The sequence below is a fragment of the Hetaerina americana genome, unplaced genomic scaffold (genome assembly GCF_022747635.1).
Source record: "Hetaerina americana unplaced genomic scaffold, ioHetAmer1.1.p SCAF_10, whole genome shotgun sequence".
Classification (NCBI taxonomy): domain Eukaryota; kingdom Metazoa; phylum Arthropoda; class Insecta; order Odonata; family Calopterygidae; genus Hetaerina; species Hetaerina americana.
In genome coordinates, this window is record NW_027286070.1 from 76,361,078 (window position 1) to 76,385,164 (window position 24,087).

Consider the following 24,087-nt stretch of genomic DNA (forward strand, 5'->3'; position numbering starts at 1 on the left):
TTTCAGAATAGGAACTAAAACTGATCTCACGAAGTCTTCCGGCCAGATTCCTTCCTCATAGACACTACGAATAAGTCTATAGAGCCTCTTCCTCTCACATTTTCCTCAACCCTTTAACAGTTCCGCAGGAATTTTATCCAGCCCCACGGCCTTATTTGGTTTCATCTCCCTTAATGCCCTCTCTATCTTATCGTTTATCATGCCTGGACCTAAGCTATATTCCTCTATGTCATGCTCCTTTTCTATGTCTAACTTTGTTGGTCTTAGTTCTTAAACATACATTTCTTTTATACATTCCTTTCACCTCTCTTGGATCTTTTCTATTATATCAACTATTAACTTACCCGACTTATCTCTAACTGTGAGCACAGATTTTCCCTTCTTACTTCCCGATAGTTATTTAACCTTCCTGCATTGCGCACCAATTTCACCCTTCCCCTACAAACTTTCCATAACCTCACACTGCGTATTCCACCATGCTTCCTTTGCTTTATTTGCTGCCCGCCTCACTTCATTGTTTCATTCTCTTTACTTTATTTTGCCTAACTCTGTATTTGCATTCTTCCAATTTCTTCTCTCATCCCCCTTTGTAATCATCCCATCCGTGATCCATGGTTCCCCTGTCCTTTTCTCTTCAACGGTTCCTATAGTGTCTTTTGCGGCTTTCGATATCCCCTTCTCGATACATTCCCATTTTTATTCAATAGTACTCAGCTCTTTAACACCCTCCATGTTGTTCTCTACAGCCTGCTCATACTCCTTCCTTGCCAATCCATTTAATGTTTCTATATTCCATTTTCTAACCCGCCGCCCCTGCCTTATCTCTTAGAAACGGACGATGCATACCCTGTGGCAAGAACTAATGATGCATCACGGTCTTGCGATCGAAGAAAACTGTAAGCAAAACTTTCACATTCGACCCAACTTGGCGCGCTTTTTCCGGTCTTGTCTCGTGATGCAGCTTCCATTGGGATGATTAAACTCTAGTTTCCACGTCATAACCATAGGACCATGTTTTGTCACCAACTATGATCCTCTGGAGCAAATATGAGTCGTCGCGGACAGCGTTCACACCTCATTAGCGATGTTAACGAGTTGCCGTTTTTGGTCGAAATTAGGCATTTTTGGTTCGATTTCCGCGGCAATCCGTGGAATTGGTAAAAATGGAATGCCACGAGCCAGTCGGTATGTTTAGGTCCTCAGCAACTCCTCTAACGGTGATTCGACGATTGGCCAATACTATTTTCTTCACTTCATCAATGTTTTCGTCTGTTGCTGACGTGCTCAGGTGTCCGGAAGCTCTTCGTCCTTCACATCTTCTCGGCCCTCTGAGAACATTTTCTACCACCGATAAACGTTGCTTCAGTCCAAAGTAGCTTCTCCATATACCACAGTCAACATTCGGAATGCTTCCGCGCACTTTCTTTCGTTTTTCACAAAACATTTGATACAGATTCTTTGATCCATTTATTGGAGCAGGCAAAACACGACGACAAGCCGAAAAGCGTCCAAGAAAAACAGCTGTCAACAATTAACTGAACATTCAAAATGGCCGAAATTTTCGGTTTATGTGAGAGGCATTAGTACCAACATAACATCAAAAAAATATCGAAAAATCAAATATACATAACTAGCGGAAATTTAAAATTTGCGATGCGTTTTGAACAGGCCTCTTTTGCAATACCGAGATTAGCCACATTTAGAATGTCGGAAAGTATAAGGGAATAGGGGTGGAAGTACAACAGCACACAATTTTAGCAGCTGTCGAATTGATTTTTCTGTAAAACTTCTCCTAATTTCAAATTTAGCACAGGCATGTCTCCAAATTACTTTTGTAGCTTTTGACACGGGGCAATATTTGCCAGGATATGTTGCGATGCGGTTTAAATTGTGATGTTTTGCGCCCCATAAGCCATTTTTTCACTCTAAAAATAATTTATTTTCACGATATATCCTATTTGACGTCAGGCCTTTACAAGTTCCTGGAATATCAATACCAGTCATAATGGCAGCAAGAGTCCGAAAGGACAAAACACATTTCAGGAGTCGTAGTATATACCGCACCAATATAATTGTAGTAGTATTGAGGGGAGGCTACCGACACCTGAGGTCATTTGCGCCATAGGGGATGGACGGGAAAGAATTAAGGGTGGAGAGAAACCCGGCGTCGGCATTAGCCTACTCTTTATGAAAGGCGCCAAGAGGTCCGCAGCTCAACGTCCCATCCGACGGACGGCGTACTCACTCAAAGTGCCCGCCACAAAGCACCTCGAGTAGGGATCGCGATACCTCAGAAAAATATTCAACACCCCCGGGACTTGAACCGTAGCCCTCTGGGTGGGAAGCCAGTCCGGTAGCCACCTCACCATCTGGATCCCCACCAATATAAATGTTTCGGCGATTGAGGTCAGACTGGAACCCATTGTCAAACCAACCAATTATTATTTTGTATAATAATGCCCTAAAGAGGTTACCAAATAACGCTTCCTGTGGAACTACCATCTTTATTTTCAGGGCCAGTCCTGCTTGACACTTGTATGAATCGTGTCTCCAATGAGCAAAAAGAGGATGGAGTATGACCCCACTTCGCCGTTAACTAGTTCATAGACCTTCGAATGCAGCCGTTCTTGAAGGCCACTCGAAGGATCTGGAATATTTCCGTTTTATTCCTTCCAAGCCTCACGAAACACTTGATGGCGTATCGCTGTTAAAGCGAACGCTCCATCGTGCTGTGGCACAAAGTCGAAAATCACACTTCACGCAGAGGCACGTCTTTCCGCTCAAACTTCTCGGAGCAAAATGGCGGATACTGATTTGCACGTTTATTCCGGAATTACATCAATATTATCCCCCTTTTCATTTGCCATTTATAAACACCCTTCCTCTCCCTTATCCCACTTGCTGCCTCCCGCCCCTGCCGAACACCCATTTTGGTGGATCGCGGGGTATTTGTGTAGACGCAGTACTTAATTGTGACCTGAATATGCATATATTTCCCCAAAAGCTGATCATAGCAAACACCCTCTTTATAAATATCCGTGTAACAAAATTGTAGGTTGACAGATAATTTATGAATCCGCGGGAATTATGTATGATGCATATATCTACGTTTATTGTGTAATCTTTTCCAAAACTTCATAATGATTAAAACTTTCGCCCCGCGGTCATTACCTATTCCTAATACATAGTCCCATTCCTCACTATCATCGCTCCCTTTGCTTACCCTCGCATTCCTATTCGCCGTCTCTATTACATTTTTCCCTCCGAGTACACCACCAATTGTTTCTGCTAACCGACCGTACACTATGTGGAGTTCTTCCTCCCTGTCACCGTTTCGTATATAGACGTGAGCAATCAACATTTCAGCAAGTTCGGTCGTTCAGTTATTAATTCTACTAATGATATTCAATTTTTCGCCTACTCTATGTTTCCTAAGATTCTGCCTACTTTTTTCCTAGATGTAATTGCAACCGCTTGGCTGCACATTACTTTACAATCATCGCTCCGGTAAGCCCCGCTATCGCTCCATCTCAATTCACACAGCCCTTAAATATCTCGATTTCCTCTCTCCATCTCCTGTCATATATTTTATAATTTACTTACTTGCCCTCAACACCATCCTATTAGTCCAAGTCTCCATTTTTACTGGATCGGTCCTTTCCTGCATCTCCTGTGCTGCTCCTATCGATTTAGGTTTTGCAAGGATTTCGTTATATGACGACCGTGAAAGGACTTAGCTCTCCCGCTACCGGGTACGACGCTAGGCCGATTGGGCCGAGTCCCGTAAGTGCCATTGCTCTCTGTCATTGAAATTCCCATCATGGCAGGCCAAGGTTTATAATAATTGGGGTGGTTTCCCTTCTGAATTGTGTTCTTAATGTGACACCATCACTAAGGTGTCCACCCCACTGGGGTGAACCACCTTGGCAGCCTCCTCACTGAGAAGCTGACCCGACTTCCCTTCGTCTGGCTGACACCATTTACCCAACTGGCATGGGTGACCCATGCCAGTTGGGTAAATATATCTCTCTGCAGTTGCATTTGGGGCAATATATTTTAACAAGCATTTACAATTTATTTGCCAATTACAATTTATTTACAACATTACCAATTTTCAAGAAAGGGGATAAAACGATAGCCAAGAATCATAGACCGGTAAGTATTACAACAGTTGTCTGCAAATCAATGGTTAAAAGCATCTCTGACTACATTCGGGAATGGTGGACAAGAGATAGATGGTTATTCAAACACCAACATGGGTTTAGAACGGGATACTCTCGTGAAACGCAGTTTTTGGATTAAGCCAATATATCGGTGTCTCAATAGATGAAAAAAAAATATTGATACGGTAATCGTTGATTTTTCGACAGCTTTGGAATTAGTGCCTCAGGACAATAATTTTTAAAGTTGGAGTCGTTAACATTGGATTTGAGAGTAAAGCAACGGATGAAAAATTTTCTTACGGGCAGAATTTAAAAACTGAAAATAGGGGACGCATTTTCAAAACATGCGAACGTTATAGCAGGAGTTCCCCAAGGCAGTGTTCTAGGCCTAATTTACGTAAACGATCTACCGAATCATTTACATTCCCAAGTAAGTCTCTTTGCTGATGATTGCATAATATACAGACGGGTAGAGCATGTCAATGACCGCGTAATACTTCAAAATGGCATCGATCGCCTTGGTTACTGGGTCACAAATAATAATATGGGTATTAATATGAGTAAGAATGAGCATATAAGTTTTTCAAATAAAAAGAATCCACCCAATGATATTTACGCCCTATTTGGAGAAAGAATCCCATGTAGCAGTCATTGCAAATATTTAGGTCTTTACTTAACTAGGGATCTTGGGTGGAGAGTCCAAGTAGATAATGTGACACGGAAGGCATTAAAAGTATTTCATGAGGTAATGATACATTTTAAAGGAAGTAGCGTAGCCACAAAAGTACAAGTATAGGTTGGCCCTATCCTAGAATACTCGTCCATGGTATGGGATTCATATGAGGTGGGACGTATTAAAAAGATAGAAAAAGTTCAAAGAAAGGCAGCAGGATATGTACTCGAAAGGTACAAAGGAGCAGATAGTGTTACGGAAATGTTGGATGGACTGAAATGGGAGAGTGTGAAAAAATGAAGAAAAATGAGTAGGTTAGGCATGATGTAAAAACATTGTTGAAAACGACGAAGCGAGGGAAGATTTATTAAAAGAGATAAAAAACAAACTTCAAGGGAAAAAACGACCACAGTTTTAAAATAAAAATAAAAACACGAAAAACAAATAGGAAAAAACACTATTTTTTAATCAGAATTATTGTTGAATGGAACCGGCTGCCTGGAGTCCTTTCCGTCCAATTTTAGGAGTTTTAAGAATAAGTGTAAAGCAGCCACTGGGTGATAAACTTCATTGATCAGTGATTATTATACTAATGTACTCATTAAAACAATGTTCAGTACGTGCGTGTTCAGTAGTAACTATTGCCAAAAAAATAAAATATAGTAATTGATTGCTCTTAAAATTACAAACAGGATACTGTTATGGAAACAACTGGTATTTTTCATTAGTCCCGAACACATTTTTCGATGGATTTATCACATTATGTGGGAAACATAAACTAAGAATAATGTGATGAGGAAACTCCTCTCCTTGAAAAATTCCTGGGAGCTGAGAGAATGATATAAGTCAGACAGATTTAGAACCAGCGTGATTAACTTGCACAGTTTCGAAGGAGCCAATGCGAATCGAGTTCATAATTTATTACTAATTAATGGTGACGTCTAATTCAAGAGGATAGAACAGGGAAAGCGGTTGAGGAAATCGAATGTGGAAGCATTTTTGGAACAACAAGAAGAGGGAATAAGCGGGCTGCACGTAAAACCATACGTGAGGAAAGGGAACTGGGTACTAAAGACGAGGAATGCGAACTCATAAAAAAGGATATCGAATGTAGAGGAAAACTGAATAGGAACATAGCAAGAAAACCAAGGATTATGGGCGAGATTATTAGAAAGATAGAAGACAGAGTAAAAGGATGGATGGAAACACATAGTTAGGTGGAAGGAAGTATATCATATTTAGTAATAAACTGAGATGGGAAACTAATGGAGCAAAATAAGCGTGGTGGAAGACGCAATGCCGGGATATGGAATATTTACAAAGGAAGGGTGGAATTGGTGCAAAGTGCATGTAGGAAAAAGCACAGCCAAGAAGTAACGAGGGATACATCAAGAACAGGAAAACTATTAATTTAACCAGGGAAGTACTGTACATGCATATAGAGGAACTATATGGCACGGTCATTACGCCAGCAAGCTGAGGCATAGAAAGTATGACGAAGAGATGGATTACTTGTGTCCTAGCATTAGAGGCGCACTTGATGACGAGATAGAAAGGGCATTAATAGGACTGAAACATAATAAGGCTGTGGACGTAAAATACGTCCATTACCGAAAAACTACTCAAGAGTTTAAGAAATCGCAATGAGTAGTATAGATCGTGGTGAAGGAGAGATGGTTGCTGATTTTCAAAGTCGACTGAATTGTAGAATGTGGTCAGGTCCATTTTGGGGAATTAATTTATATTTAATCTTATATCACGATCATAGAAACTTTTTTATACAAAACAATGTTTTTAAATGTTTACATCAGAAGCGATGATAATCGTTCAAATAAAGATAGCATGTGGCATTCAATTTTTTAATGCTTCGTTTTAAGAAATCGTATTGGAGGGTTCAAGGTTGCTTCCATACCAGTATATATGTATATGTATGCATGTATATATACATATACATACATATCCACATATAGAGCAAGTTTGTCTAATGCCAATGAGTGTATAATGCCACAAAAGAAACCAGGATCATGATTCTCCAATGTTTCACAAATGTTTGTTGCACACATTTTGCAAATTTCACATTACTCCCCAGCTGACTTCTTGGATGGCTGTTCAACGGAGGTCGACTCGATGTACTTCCGTTGGTAAAATCTTTCTCCGTAGTTTCTGTGTTAGAAAGTCTTCCGTTAACTAAGCTCTGCCTTGTAGTTTCTGTTTCACAAGAGGCCACTTGATGCTGAACATCAGATATCTCTGCAAAAGCAAATATATTTTATTTAGTGGTTTTATGTCTGATAATTGTGAAACCAATTTGAAGGTAAAAGAAATGCCAAACATGGCAAGGCTAAGTTTCATTTTTCTGTCTTTTTCTTTTGATTTGATATAATAATGTTAAATTTCGTTACCAATCTGTTCATGTTCAGAGAGTCTATGATCGAATTACTTTCCCCATTAAATTCAATTTGAAAACAAGTATTTCCACGGTGTTTGTTCCGTTTTCTTTGCTCGTCAATATGTAAGCTCTTCCTGTTCACTTAAGCTATAGCTTCAAAATGCAGGTTGGCCTTGAAAAACTTGACAAAAACATGAATTAAAATGTTGGCATGGAAAAGGTTCGTAAAAAGAGGAGCGGATGCGCATCGTAGATCTTGAGAATTAATTTTCGATCGGAGTGGAAAATTTGATGGAGGTTGGCGGACTTAAGCAGTGAGCGTTGGGATGGGCGATTCATGTACGGGTCGATAAGTAGTCAAGTAGGGCAGAGTTGCCCATTGTCGCCGGTACTTTTCAACACTACTAGTATATGCTGAGGCAATGCTAAGGAGGGCGTCAGCTGAAAATGAAAGAGTGCGGCGAGGTGACCGAGTCACCAAGGTTTGCAGATGATGAAGCATTTAGGCAGTCAAGGGATTTCAGTTATCATTGAGTACTTAGTCATGGGTTGAAAATATACCGAAATAATGAGATTCTCGAGGTGTAGAAAAGGAAACTGGGGCAAGGAAGCAAGTACGAGGAAATAAATTGGAGCAGGTTGAGGAGTTCACATACGTATATGGGTATTATCAAGAAAATAATTTTAAAAACGAAGCGGTGTACAGAGCGCTCCCCTAATCTGGTGGTCGAGGCAGAGGAATAAGTGTAATATTTAAGATGCGGGTATGAATGGAGAACATACGATGGGCAAAGAGGGATGCAGCCAAGTAAGTTTTCAATATGGTGGAGGAAGAGGGGAAGCTATTGAGAAAATCCATCAAATGTGAGTTCATTATTCTCTTCTTCATAGAATGGAAGTCCGTATTTCTGAAGCTGCCAGATTAAATGAATAGTGGAAACTAGTGGTTCAGGGGTTCACAAATAAAAGATTCCATCGTTCTGTTTTTTTAACCATATAAAGATAAACATTATCGAAAAAGGCATTTCAAAAAATAACGTACACTACTCGTATGAGGGAGAGGGATAGGTGAATGGGGTGGACGAGGGAAGAAAGTGGCATTTCAGACATCGCACGAGTTGAAGTTCAGATTGAAGAGGTGAAGGAACGAACGAATAAATGAAGGAAATAATTATTGGGCGAAGAAAACGACGTTCTCGCGATTCATAAAATTCCTCTAAAACTTGCTTTTATGGAATAAAATACCTTGAATAACATGAATGAATGTCTTGTCTATAATTCTAGCTTGGAATTAGTAAGGCATTTAGTTACAAAAAAGTATCATGTATTTCATCCTCTTCTCGGCATTGTGTATGATTACTATGTTTTACTTAAGAAAGGGAATATTTATGACCTAGAAATGTAAATTGGTTTCTGGCTGACCATTAGCCTACTATTGCTGAGTGATAAATATAAGATTGGGCTCAAAATAAAAAACATAATGGAAAGATGAACGTGTAGGTCCCATGTGAGCCGATATACGATGAAAAGAAGTAAAATTCCAGTAAAAAAACCAAATAATTGTGCTAATCCAGATCAAATACTTATCTTGTTGCAGATCCTTCATAGATTTCCCGCTAGAACCAAACCCTTTGGCCTCTATCTGTTATACAGGGTCGCACCCAAAAGTGATAGGACTGATTTTTTACAAGAATTTTATTGACGATATACTTACATCGACTTAATAATCTTCAAAGTATGCTCCTTAAGCTGCTACACACTTAGTATAACGTTGCTCCCATTCTCCGTACGCCCGCTTGAACGGCCTTTATCGAGTCAAAACGTCGTCCCTCGAGCTGTCTTTTCATGAAGGAAAGAAGAAGAAGTCCGGTGGTGCCAGATCGGGAGAATAGGGCGGGTGCGGTAACGTGGCAACGCCGTATTTGGCCAGGAGCTGTCTGACGACGAGCGTTGCCTGTTGGTCGACACTCAGAATTTTCGGCACCATCTTGGCGCACACCTTGCGCATGGCCAAATTCCGTGAAATAATGCGTTGGACGTTGGATGCAGACAGACCCAAATGGTCTGCAATTTCTTCACTGGTTAAGCGTCGGTCTGTGTTCAGCAGTGTCCTCACTCTGTCCACAGTCGTGTTGGTTCTTGCCGTCGACGGCCGTCCGGAGCGATGGTCGTCTTCAACGAGCTCCCTACCCTCTTTAAACAACTTGTGCCACTCAAATACTGTGGAACGGCTACAGGAAGTGTCCTCATAAGCCTGCTTGATCATATCGAGGGTCTCAGTATCCGTCTTCCCGAGTTTCGCACAAAGCTTCACGGCGTTCAATAGCGTTGCCCTAAATTCAGATTCACCTTGTTTTTCGACGCGGACAAAAAACTTGCTTCACTAAAAACGGTGTCCTCACTCAACGACAGCCCGCAGGCGACTGAGGTTGGTGTCGGTCTGTTGCTAAGAGCCCCCTCCACCGTACCCTGCCATGCAGACCCCCCTCCACCGCTCCGTTCGCGCCAGAGAAAATCAGTCCCACCACTTTTGGGTTCGACCCTATATATATATATATATATATATATATATATATATATATATATATATATATATATATATATATATATATATATTTATATATATTTAATGTAAAACACTTAGCACTAGTGGATACAGACAATAACACACAAAAAAGATTCAAGAAGTTCTCTCGGGTTTCCCACCGGGTCAGGTTGCAGTACACCGACGTTTCGAAGGCTGACTCTGCCATCGTCTTCAGGGTGAAGTGACTCTTCTTCACTTCTTACTTCACTTCACCCTGAAGACGATGGCAGAGTCAGACGGCAGACTCTTCTTCACTTCTTACTTCACTTCACCCTGAAGACGATGGCAGAGTCAGCCTTCGAAACGTCGGTGTACTGCAACCTGACCCGATGGGAAACCCGAGAGAACTTCTTGAATACCATACGCCGGGAAAACCTGAGATCCTTCATTACACAAAAAAGAGACTCACTATTTTTCGAATTTTTGGTGGTCGTAGCCACCTTTATCAAGGAAGAGAGGGATAGAACTGAAGGGAACACGAGGGCTGGAGCGATGGATGGAAAGGGAAGTTGGGGAGAGAATTCGGAAGGGAAGGGTTTCAGAGTACCAACATTTTCTGAGAGATCTATCTCTCAGAAAATGTTGGTACTCTAGTTGGCTGAGGGATCTATCTCTCAGAAAATGTTGGTACCCTGAAAAACTACTGAACAGAAAATCCTCAAACCGTCGACCCAATACACTCCCCTCCCCAAACCAAACCCCCAAAATGCCCTAATCTTATCACCACTTTCATCCCCGGAGCACACAAAATTAAACATCTAATCCGTGACCTCTTCCCAATTATCAATAACACTCAGTCCACACCACTTTTATTCGCACATTGGCCCTCTGTTTGGTTTAAACGCCCGTCGAACTTGCGAGACATCTTCAAGTCAACAAAACCAACTGCGAGCACCCCCGTGTCTCCCCCGCTCCTATCCGCACCATGCAACCGCCCACGCTGCAAATGTTGTCATCTACTAAGACCCTCCCCCTCACTCAGTACCAACTCCCAACCGCTCGCCACCGGTACCTCAAAAAGTATTATATATCGCCTCTCCTGTAACCTCTGCCCTGCCTTCTACGTGGGCAAACGCACTTTCCCTCCGCATGAATAAACACCGATATTCCAACAAACCTCCGACCTTTCTTAATTATCCCATCCCTACTCACACTGCTTCCCACAATCAATCTTTTGATGACTGCTTCACCGTTTCGGTGATTGAAATCCTTCCCAAATCTGCTAGCATAATAGAGGTGAGAACCCGCGAGACGGCGCATATTTGGGTGGCCCAGTCACTTATACCGCCCGGGCTGAACCAAGCCCACTGAATGCTGCCTACATATCCCCTCCCATTCCCTTCTTCATTTCCTATTGGTCCTTTACCTCTCCTTCCCCCACCTCTACCCCGCACATGTCCTCTCAGCTCTTCCCCGAGAACGCCAATCTGAAGACGACGGCCGAGCCGTCGAAACGTCAAAACAACATATTGTGAGTGTCCTTTCTTTAAGTCTCTATACTCTAAAAACCTACATCTGTGTTTATATATATATATATATATATATATATATATATATATATATATATATATATACACACATATATATAGTGAATTTCACTTATCTGTGAACGAATTACAGGCAGAGTGGGAAACGGGTAAACGAAAAATATTCTCAAGAAGTGGAAATGCTCAGTGCAGTACAATAATTAATAGGAATAAGGTTGAGCAGGTTGTCCTATCAGCCCAGAATTTCGGGGGAAAGGGAGAAGAAAAGTAGTGCTACTAAATATTGCAGTCTCAGTTATCGTTAACTTTTGCTGTGAAGACATTATGATCAGAATTCCTATAGAAACTTTAAATGGAGTGTGACATGCGTTTATTATAAATGGACTTAAAAGAAGGGTTCGATTTGATAATGAGACAGCCTGGAGATGTTTAAAAATTACTTGAAACATGAGTAGGCGACAGATTTGAGAAATGGGTGCCTATGTGGGAACAAAAAGGTTTTCAAGAAACCCTCTATCACGTGGACATGCTTTCAAAGATAATCCAAAAACTCGGCGCTATCGCTAAAATAAACATGTCTTCCACGCTCAGAGAATTTCCGTTTAGTTCAGAATTGAAAAATCATTTTTAGAGGTTCTGATTTTTGTCCACATTATCGTCACTGATGGAATAATTGATAAAAATGCCATATTTCATTTGAATTGAGAAAAGGGGTATTGAGTCAATTTTTCCATTGCCTGGCTACGTAAAATACATCAACCATGCTTTATCGTGCGTTATCTTTTTCGGTCTCCCGTCTGGTAAAAATGTTATTCATTTATATAAAAATTACTGCTGTTACCTACATGGAACAAAGAAATAGACAAGGGGATACGAATCTGGGAAATAAGAGAAAGCACACTTGGCTGATTTCTTGGCAGTGGCGTCAAAAGAGCATTCAATACATTTGATAAGGCATGGAGCCACTTGGCTTCCTCCATGGAGTCTAAACCATTATTCATCGGTAGTGAAATATTCTACTCACTATTTCGGATCCATGCACAAAATACCTCATTGCATCAATGTTTTCTAGCTACTGGTAATTTATCGAACGCAAAAACTTGCTTCGTAGGATTAACCAGCAGTTTTTCAATAACTGTCATATCAGTGACAGTCAGATGTCCCGAGAAAAAATTAAAATTATAATTTTTTTGCCGATTATGGTTTTCCAGGAACACCTGGTACCCGAAATATCACTTGGCTTGGGTGGAGCTGCAAGTGCCCAGAGAAGCTCGCCCGGGAATCGAACCCGGACCCGCCGGTGAGTAGTCCAACGTCCTACCCCTGGACTATCGCGACCCACATTTTTTAATGCAGGTTTGTATTTTTTTGAGCTGAAATCATTAAAAATAACATTTCGCATCGTTAAAAAATATAAAAACAATCCGCAATGATTAAAATTCGCAAACTCACAAGACGCAAAGGGGCAGTGTTCTCTAATGTGCGTGCGTGTGCGTATGGCTTCCAGTCGGTATCTTCCATCATTAGTCTTTGAATATCAACAAATTACGCGAAGCAAAGGGACGTGGTGGTCCAGTGAATGGAGCGCTGGACTACTGACCGGACGGTACGGGTTTGATTTCCCGGTACGCCTTTAGATGTTCATATTTAACCAAGATGTCTTATTTTTTGGATACCAGTTCTTTTTTGAGAAACCAAAGACGGAACGAGGAAAGGAACTGACACCCTTCCCCGTTGCTATGTGAATTTCGAAATCCATTTAGCTTAGCAAAAGGCGAGCTGGAACCACGCCCAGCAAACGGACCTTCGGGTATGTTGTAGCATGTTGAAAATTTATCATTACTCCTATCGTACTACGGTAGGAGAGATAATGTTAATAAAAGTAGATTAAGTGTGGAACAGACAGATTTAGGATGTCATTTTATCCACGAACGATAGGGGATCGGAATAACTTGGTCCGACCGCGGTAGAGGTAAAAATACATATTCACGTCCAAATTAGTCCGGTGTGCATTCTCCCCCTGCCAACACGCCCCAGCGGTGGGGTAGCTTGCAGGGTACTCAAACATCTAAGAGATCAATAGGCTATTACGCGAATTAACCATAGCCAAATAATACCGGGCATTGTACTCGCTTTCAAAACTGCCAAGAAGAAAAGGACGGATATACGCAAAGATGAAGAATTAAAAACGCCCTCATATAATACAAAGAGTAAAATATGAAGACGTTTTGAAAGTGACGATGCCGTTTTAGGCCGTAGAGCGTTTAGATATTGGGTTGGCTGCGACTGCAAACAAAAGACATATCTGCTGCCGGGATGCCATAGAGATGGGATGGTTGTCTCTGAATGTACAAGTGGAATGAGAAAGTGACATAATTTTCGGGAAGTTACTTTGATTATTATTGCCTCTAACCAGTTTTGTGAGTTATTTATTGACAAGCCCTCGTGTATATTTTGTTGCCCGATTGCTAGAGGAAAAAACGACATTTTAAATCTATCCGTTCTACTATCGAACTCCCTGATTTTACCTGCGTAATCTGAACATAGTGAGTCGGGGCCTGAAATGTCCTTAGCATCCTCAGATAAGTAACCTGCCTCAAATTTACGCAATATATTTAGCCTGTACTTCAACCTATGGTCAACTAGTGGCTCCCATCCTTATTTTTATAATAGTCCCGTTCTGACCGTTGGAGGGTGTTGGGAAGGATGGGAGAACGAGACAGCTGTCGGTCGCCACCCCTAAATACTACTACCACTATTTATCATCTTAGCGTGACATAGCCTTTGACGACTTAATGCCTTTCTAGCATCCACGTTGTGCCATATAGGTTCCGTGGTATCATTTATAAATTTACTGGGAATGCACTTGTTGAGCGCGGTTTCTCAATGAAGTGATTCCACGTATCCTCAGTATTTCGGTGATTACTATCTTTCTTAAAAATAGCAAATTGATTCTGTAGCACGCCGTTTAGGCTATTGTGGTCCCTTTCTTTAAACAATTAAATGTTCCTTTTTGGCTTCTTATTTTTGACCCCATGAAGCGAAAACTTAGCATTTACTGCCCTGTGGTCACTAATTTCTTTCATATTTTCTATACTTGAGATTTTTTCGGGAAATTTTGTTGCTAAAAAAATCAAGATTATTATCGCCCCTAGTTGGCGAAGTGACGAGTTGATGCAATTAGTTCAACGTAAAATAATTGAATAGCGATTCGCAGATATCTTTGTCTTTACATCCCGTTTTAAAACTACATATGTTCCAGTCAATAGATGGGACATTGGAATCTCCACCGATTATAACGTCGCGATCATTGTGTTAAGATAAAAAAACCTTTGATTTGCTAATCTAATTCTAGTATTGAATTGTTTCTGTCGCCTGGCGTTATGTAAATTGCGCATATGGAAATTATATTGGATTGAGGACTTTTCATTGAGCACCAAACGATTTCCAAACCATTACCCGAAATAACTCAGCCCTGCTGACGCAAGAATGTTTAACCGAGACAAAGACTCGATCCCCAATTCTATTTTTTCTGTCATTTATCTAAAATAGGATATCCCCTGAAAGGAAATTATTTTTGGAATAAAGTAATGGTTTATGAGGCTCAACATTTCACAATTTAAACTACATAGCAATATATCCTGGCAACTGACACTCCGTTTCAAAAGCTACGAAATTAAAATTTTGACATGACATTTTTTCCACGAACGATAGGGAATCATAAAAACATTGTTCGACCGCGGATGAATCATATTCGTGTTAAATTATTCTGGTGTGTATTATCCCCCTACCACACACCCTGGTGGTGGTATACAGGGAATACGCAGAGATGGAGAATTAAAAACGCCCTCATATAATATATTTTCATAGAGTAAAATATGAAGACAATGTGATTTGTATTAAAAGAAATTGTTGAACTGATGAATAAATGAGGTCGAATACTTGTGACCACAGATTGTAAAAGTTGAAAAGCGCCAATTTTTCAAAATTTACTCAAAGATCATTGGAATTTTTTTAATTTAAGTAATATTCAGCCAACTAACAAAATGAAATTGAAACGTGGATCCAAATGGGCCAGCCAATGCCCTTTCGATGCCAATTTCTAAGAATTGCTAAATAGGAAGCGCCCCAGCAAGAGGAAAACAAAATGTTTTCTTTCTTCACGCCGTTTGAGGTAGGATTCTCTTTCATTCATTAATAAATGTAATTGCGCATTTCATGTTTTTGAGGTTCCTAATATCACCGCCGCCGAGAAATAATTACTGGGAAATGACTGGGAAGTCGTAAATCCAGTTCATCGTGTATTCAAAGAATAAATTTTCGTGGAAATGGGGAAGACATTTTCGCCAGAGAATCACCTTTTAATTATGTTCATCCGACACGTTACCTCTGGCTGTGGCACGTTTTTCAATCACCGACTCGGCACTCGGGGTTTCTGAAGGTCTGGGAGGAACTTTGAGGTCGGTTGAAGGCCTCTCACCTTTCACCCTCTCCCCGAGTGCCTCGACTTCCTCCTCAAAGGGATCGTAGTACTCCTCATCTTCGATGTTCGCCACGTCCTTATGCTTCTCTAACTCCACCATCAGTCTCCTGAGGCATTCGTCGTACTTCGAACTCCGGAGAGGGATGTCGGGAACAAGGATCGGGTCCCCAGAGTTCGTATCCACTGCGGATGATCCGTATTTCTCGCAATCCGAGCACTCTGCCTGCGATTTATTGTCTTTTACGAGTGTCATTTCGCCTTCATAAATCCGTCTTCAAGGAATTGTTAAATCATCGAGTTAACAATCTTATCTTATACATTTACATGATTTTGTGCATTTACAAGACGTACGTTCGGATGAAAATGAATGTGCGATTTGCATCAAATTTAATCTTTCTATGCGACCATTGTTGGATTGTTTACAAACAACCTGTTATGTTTCCGTCCATTTTGATTCCCAAATAAATTGATTCAAGTTCTTTGTTTGCTCTATGGGTCTTTTCCCACAGCATTATAAACATTTTATTCTAATTTATGTTTTCCATTCTTTGCCATATCCACATCTTTAAGACCACTGATCAACATTTGCAGACTTCAACCCAATATTAAGACTTATCAACCTGTTCTCGCGAGCACTAGTTCGCGGAAGGGAGGCAAAACAGGCCATCGCGGGATAATCATAGAGGCTATCTCCACTTATAAAAATATAGTTGCGAGAGATTCGTTTCGGAGGGGAAGATGTCATCAATGCCATTTCCCAAATGCACTGCTAGGTTTTGTCGGGCTCGCCATCCTTCTCTCGTGTGGAGGGAAAAACCACGAATAACACGCTCAGTGATGTTTGTTCTTTGACTGTTTAATATTATCTTTGACTCTTTCAGTATCTTTGTCTAAAACAGATATTTTCCTCGCAGCATCAGAATGAATTCTGATGCTGAGAGGTGATTAATTCAGTCTTACAATTTTTAGTGATTACATGGGGGATTACTGTGCATGATTTGTCCAATTTAGTGAGGTTACTGCAATGGTTTAGGGGATTTACTTAATTACTTCATGAAAAAATGTCTGTTGGTATGACTTCTCATGCGGGACTTAGTCGAAGACTTTTTTGAAATCCATGAATACTGCATCGACTTGTGTGTTGCTTTCTCCCGATCTAAGAATATCGTGAATGAAGAGACCAAGTTGTGTTTCGCAAGATCTGCTTTTCCTAAATCCGTGCTGGTTGTGGATTAGTATTTTCCTACTATCAAGAAATCTCATGATGTTAGTGACAATAATGTGTTCCAATATTTTACAAGAGGTCGATGTTAAGGAAATGGGTCGGTAATTGGTTGGTTTATCCCTATCGCCGCCTTTATAGATGGGAGTTATATGGGCTAGCTTCCAGTCGCGAGGCACCGAGCCTTCTTCTATCGATTTTAGAAAAACAATATGTAAAAACGCGGCAATGTCTTCAGCTAATTCCTTTAATATTCTAGCAGGCATTTGTTCCAGACCAGGTGCCTTGTGTGCTTTGATACTACGGAGCAGATGTACCATTCCCTGCTTGGTCAGGGTAAGATCGCTCATGTGTTCCCCGGGTGGGTGTGGAGGATCTTTTTGTGCGTTAAGCACCAGGACCTCCGATTTCAGCAATAATCCCGCGTATGATTTTATTCAAATATTTATGGCAGAAAAGAAGGATGAGGAGAGATGCATCCAATTTTTTGGACTCCCTTTAACAGTTTAGTGTATCTCAACGAAGCAAGTTCGTCTTGTGGCTTCCTTGTCGAAAGAACCCCGACCATATCTCCACCTGGATGCAACGGGATCTTTCGTGAAAAGCCTTCCCGGTTTTCAAAAACGCGTTCTTTATTACAGTATATATATATATATATATATATATATATATATATATATATATATATGTATAGATATATATATATATAGATATAGATATATGTATAGATATATATATATATATATATATATATATATATATATATATAGGAAGATAGAGAAGTAAGTTATTAATTCTCTATCTTCCGATGAAGACGGAGTAGAATTCCGTCGAAATATATATATAGGCAGGAAAATTGGATGAAGGGGGTATTGACCGGCAGTGGGATGTCGAAGACTGTGATAGAGGGGAGAATGTTCGGCAAACGGGAAAGGGAAGGAACAGGATAGAGATGTTGGACGGAATAAAGGGAGGAAGAAGGTACTCAGAGATGGAGGGACCTGATATAGATGTTTTGCTAGGAGTCACAAAATATTTATTTAGGAGCTGTGTCAATCCAAAAACCTACCTTAACCGGTAGATTACCTAATAATTAATATATATATATATATATATATATATATATATATATATATACACAGCTGAACGAGAACAGCTGAACCGATTTTAATTATGTTTGGTTTTCTGGATTCTTCTGGCAGAATAGCAGAATAATCATTACAATATTGGAAAACATTATTTGCTAAAATCCTTTCGACACGCTTCCCAACCAATCCACGTGACCTGTGGAACAAATACAAGGACAACATATCAGAAGACATTTTACATCGAATTCGTATAAGTTTAAGAAATCTCAATATTGAGGTAAATGAAGAGACGCATAACTAGGCTTTGCTGCTGATTGAAGACGTGATACTTCATGTGCGGAAGTTTATTCGTGAAGTTAGGAATACCAGCACCAGATCTTTGAATGAACGACGTGTTGAATCAAGAATTGGAACGCAAACGTGAATATATGAATTAGAGCAACCTGTTCAAATGAATGTACCCCTGCTGATCCCCCAACATAAGGAAGAATATGCTACATTAATGAAGGAAAGTGATGATGGAAATGGTTGCTTAATTTGGCTGGACGTCCGTGGTGGAACTGGGAAGACATTCCTCATATCATTGTTTTTGGCCACTGTTCGCGCGAAATCAGACTTTGCGGTAGATAGATAGAGGTCTTTATTTGGGCGAAATTGAGACCAAATGGTCCCTTCTCCCATTTAACCCATCGTCGTATACATATTATATTAGGCATCAAACTAATAGTTACATTCATATGTACACATAAATACATATAGACAGACATAAATTCATTTAGCACAGATTTGCACATCGAAGAGAAAAAAAGTATGCATATATATATATATATATATATATATATATATATATATATATATATATATATATATATGTGTGTGTGTGTGTATGTATATGCTTTCATAGACGTAACACGGAAGTGCCGAATAGTACAATACACAGTAACACAAGTCTACTATACGACTATTTAATGACACTGTGATATGTTTTAAGAATGACTACTGTTTGTTATATCATGTCATTGCCACCCGGCTTATCGCCTAACAGCAATGTAGCCCAAATAATAATAATAATATAGAAACACAAAAAAAGAGAACACTCACACGTATTTTCTTGATATTTCGACGGAAACAATCCGTCTTCCTCTGAAGATATAGAAGTAATGATTATTTCTATAGTAATCATTACTTCTATATCTTCAGAGGAAGACGGATTGTTTCCGTCGAAATATCAAGAAAATACGTGTGAGTGTTCTCTTTTTTTGTGTTTCTATATTATGTGTTACTGTGTATTGTACTATATATATATATATATATATATATATATATATATATATATATATATATATATATATATATAAATATATACACACACACACACACATACATATATACATACAGTAGGTAGTAGTTGGTTCTTCTGGCATTGTGGCCATGTTGTTGTAAATATACCGTGCGGATCATTTAGCGTTAAAGTTGCCGTTAATCCTACTCAATTCGGAACAAGTGACATGTAACATTTCGAAACAGTCTGCAATGGTCAAAATTTTACTAGCATCTGAAGTCATATGGGACGACTGCACGATGGCGCAAAAACGCGCATTGGAAGCACTTGACCGGACAATGAAAGATCTGCGAAATGACTCGAGATGCTTTGGTGGTACAATGATTTTACTGTCTGGCGATTTCGACCAAACATCGCCATTCATTCCAAGATCGACTGCTGCCGATGAAATAAACGCTTGCCTCAAATCATCAAATCTGTGGCGCTAAAGGAAGAAACTTCAACTGAAAACAAACATGAGAGTTGCATTGCTGAACGATTCATCTGCTGAAGATTTATCCAAGCGATTGTTGACTATCGGTAATGGCCGTGTTCCTGCTGACGAATCGAGCGGATTGATTTCATTTCCTCGGAATGTTTGCAATTTTGTTTCATCGAAAGATGAGCTCATCAACAAAGTGTACCCGAACATCATTGATAACCATAAAATTCACAAATGATGGAGTGAGCGAGCAATTTTGGCGGCTAAGATGAAAGATGTGAATGACTTTGTTTCAGAATCGAATCCTTGGTACAGTCAACTCTCGTTACTATGCCACCTGTACGGACCGAGCAAGAGTGGCATAGTAATGAGGGTTTGTAAAAACGACTTTATTTTCTCAAGTTACCCATCAATATAAAGCTCTTAAGAATCTTCGGCCGGCGGATCTCGTGCATCTCATTGTCTAGCCAATCGCACACTTGCATCACACTGGGCTTCCCGCTTCTCTATTGCATGAACTTCCGGACGGTGCTCCAAGCATGCTGGGCTTCCTCGACATTTATCTCGCCATATTCGCTTTCCACCAGCTCCGCACTGCACAGCATCTCATCCACAATCTCCTCCAGCGTGAAAGATCCGCCAGTCGCGAGGTGCTCGTCGGCTTCGAGAAAGTCAGACAGCTCGACCTACCCGTTCAAGTGTATCTTTTCCTCGGTAGGCAGAGCTTCCCAGATCTCGAGCAGCTCTACATCCTGTGCCTCAGTTTGGATCTCTTCGATGAACTTGGTCTTCGCGAAACATTTCCTGATCATCGACTTGCCGACTTCCTCCCAAGCATGCTGGGTGACTATTAGAGCTTCGAGCAACGTGAATTTGAACTCCTTTCCCTCGTCCATGACCTCAAACCAGCCGAATAGCAGGAGCTTCCTGTAGTGGCAATTTAGGTTCTTTATGATTCATTGATCAATAAGTTACGAATAGGCTGTCGCGTGAGGTGGGAAGAAGACCAGTTGGATGTTGTTCAGCTGGAGCTCGGGAGGGTGGCCAGAGAAGTTACCGAGACAGACCAGCACTCTGCGTCCCTGCTGACCGACTCGCCCGTCCCGAGCACGCAATATCTCCTCAAAAAAGCTCCGCCGTCATCCACGCCTTCAACTTCGCCTCGTCAAGGTTGAAGACGTCGCTGCGGAGACCTGCCTGAGCAAGGGCCGGAGAACCTGTTGTTGCCACTCAAGAAGGGGTTTCGTGACCGCGTCTATCCTGCCTTTATTGCTTAATTTCCGACGGGGCTTGCCCGAGTAACAGTGTCTGCGACAGCGTTCGCCGCTCCCGCAGTCCTCGTCGGACCTTACCTTCGGACGAGGACCCTGCCCGGGTTATGAGTTTCGTGACCGCGTCCATCCTGCCTTTACTCCGTCCCAGCAAATGTTGTCCGTTCTCGCGTTACGTTGCCAAAGGGTCTCGCCATCCATAATACTCAATTGCTAATACTTATGAAAATGGTGTAAAGTGTCTGAGGTTATACGATATACGATGTTTTCGGTAAGACTCGGTGTATATAATGTGACTTTGTGTCTTATCCGAAACGCCCCTTGCGACAAACGTAATAAACCCGAAGGTCGGTTTGGTAGGTGATGGTAAAGTTCACCCAGTACTAAACCCAACGGCGTGTGAAATTCACGCATCGTGTTGGGGGAAGGGGGCAAATGCTTTCCCTGTACCAGCCATGGTTTAATATGAGGACCTATTACCCGAAAAATAACACAGCTCGGGTGAAGCTACGTGTGCCTAGAGAGGCTCGCCCGGGAATCGAACCATTTACCTAATCACAAGAATTGAGCATGTGTTCTCACTTTTTGCACATTTTCATCACACTGTGTTGTTGTTGATGGATGTCTCCAGGGCATTCCTCGTCTTCAACCTCCACTCTACCCTCCCGGGACATCCTGTGCAGAAGCAGAAAACCACCACTTGGGACATTTCTCCATCTCCATAAGCGTCCTTAACCATGGTCATTGTCTCAAAATTCAATTTTTCAAGCTTAATGCACAATTTTATTGCATATCATTGCTCCATGCACCATGAATTCGTGACGTGACCGTCGAACAGGGGTCCGGTCTATCTGCAATCCGCACACTGTAAATACCCGCAGTTAACCGCCATGGTTCGCTATAATTTCCCAAGATCTCCCGTTAACTTTCGCACCACGAATCACCCCACTCCAGCCATATAACAATTGGTGGCAAAAAATCATTCTATTTGTATTTTTGGGACAGACCATGAATACTCACCAGTTTTTAACTAACGCACTCTTCTGATAGTGACAATAACGTGGTGGAGAAATTTAGCAAGTGCCCTCAGCTAATTAATACCAACATTTCGCGAGGGGAATCAGAGTTGGAAAATATCACCTTCACCAGCAACGAATTCACAATTCAAAGATACAGCAACACGACCATGAATTTTTTTATCTCACATGAAGAAAGCTGGTAGTTTAATATGGTGGAGGCACCAATATCTATCAGGAAAAATATTTCTATCCCAACCAAAAAGTCGCCCAACAAAATGCATCGGGCGAAAACAGCCCAGCATAGAGAGTGCTTTTTCAAATGGGCATGAATAACAGCAAAATTAAATTGGGAGACTACTGCCTTGCGCACAATAATTAAAATAAAACATCTTTTTAAAAGAGAATAATTATGGACCATGTACCAACCCATCACACCTATCCCAAACATCTCTTTAAATCATTTACCTGATACTAAGTTCTCTGAGAGGAAGCTGAAAGTCTTCATTTGGATCACTTGATATAATACAGATATTAGAGAATAGAAAATTGACAAAAACAGTTAATTCACTTCAGATGATAAAAAATGAACTATTCTATGCTCTCACAAAAGCTCCAGAGCAATGCAGGAAAATCTTTTGAGGCTTCACAACATAAAAAGAGAAAGGATGGGAATTAGAGGATGAGCGAGAGGGCTGTCCAGATAGTAACTTAAGTTTCGGCCTATCCTGGCGGTGGTTTATAGTGCTGGAGCCACCATCTTGGTGTCGAAACGTCCCAACACTCAGTCCACGCATCCTGCTTCGACAGTGTGAGAAGACTGTGGTCCTGCCATAGAAAATCATGAAAGTTGTGAGTTGCGATCTGTGATTAGGTGTTTACTGCCAAAAATCATAAGCCGTTTAAAATTCATTAGCAACTTTGTGAAGAGTACAGATACGGAATAATCAGTGAATGCAGAGTGAGGCAGCGGTGAATTCAGTTTTAAAATGGCCACAGCACCAAGAGTGATGACGAGGACCGCAGTGGTCGGACTAGCCTTGTGACAGATGATCTAACAGTGAAAATCAACAAAAACATTCCTGAAAATCGCTCATTTAAGATTTTGGGTCTCTCATTAGACGTGGCTTGCAACACACCTGCACTTTGACAATGGCGCAGAATTGCACTGGTGTAAACAAGAGGTTAAAATGTATGGCAGCAGCAGATTTTCTTCAGAGACGGAAATGAAAAGCTTGTGTATCGGGTTGACAAATACCTCATTTGAATAGCAGCTACGTAGAAAAATAGTTTAACAATGTGCCTTTCAAAGTGATAAATAAAACTTTGCCTAGTCGCTAGGCTTATATTTCATTTCAAAACGTAAGTTACTTTATCGACAGCCGTCGCTGACAACTCGTGGGATTGTGTACATATTGCAGTGACATTTTACAGCTCACAGAATGCAGGACCAAAACAGACTTCAGCAGGTAGGGTCAACAGTTCATTTCACCCTCAGAAAAATAAACAACAGGAATAAGTCTCAAAGTATAACACCAGCACAACAATGCATACGGTTCTACTCTCCTTTCATGACTTCTTATACCTTTTTCCCCAATATCCATAGCCACCACTTGCAGCGAATGCCTGGGTATCTCAAGGTCAGCATTACTCATCGGTCAAAGCATGGTTTCTGAAACATTGGCAAAATGGATTATGACTACTCTGGTAGGCACACACATAGCAAGACATTCAGAGGGCAAAATATTTCTTAAAAGTACCCTGAGAAATCTTATGGAATTTTGAGTACGTGATATTCACAGTTCATCTCAAATTCGTGGGAATGCCTCGGGGTACCCTCAGCTTTACTCTAACTGTGTGATTGCACTTAAGCAAATAGCTGGGAATAAATGAAATACAGTTACAGAAGTAGATTATGTAGTCATATTTTTCTCTATCTACTCTT

General features: G+C 40.8%; 1 protein-coding gene across 3 annotated transcripts in view; it reads right to left on the reverse strand.

Annotated features, from left to right (window-relative positions):
• Positions 1-24,087, reverse strand: part of mRF1 (mitochondrial translation release factor 1) — a 60,788-nt gene that overhangs the window by 17,865 nt on the left and 18,836 nt on the right. For 2 of the 3 annotated variants that reach the window (XM_071598182.1, XM_071598181.1), the window contains exon 8: positions 6,925-7,086. The exons of the other annotated variant lie outside the window; for it this stretch is intronic. In XM_071598182.1, the coding sequence (XP_071454283.1) occupies positions 7,024-7,086 (63 nt within the window). In that variant the 3' untranslated portion in view covers positions 6,925-7,023. Of the gene's footprint in view, positions 1-6,924; positions 7,087-24,087 lie in introns of those variants that run through there. 3 annotated transcript variants of the gene reach the window in all.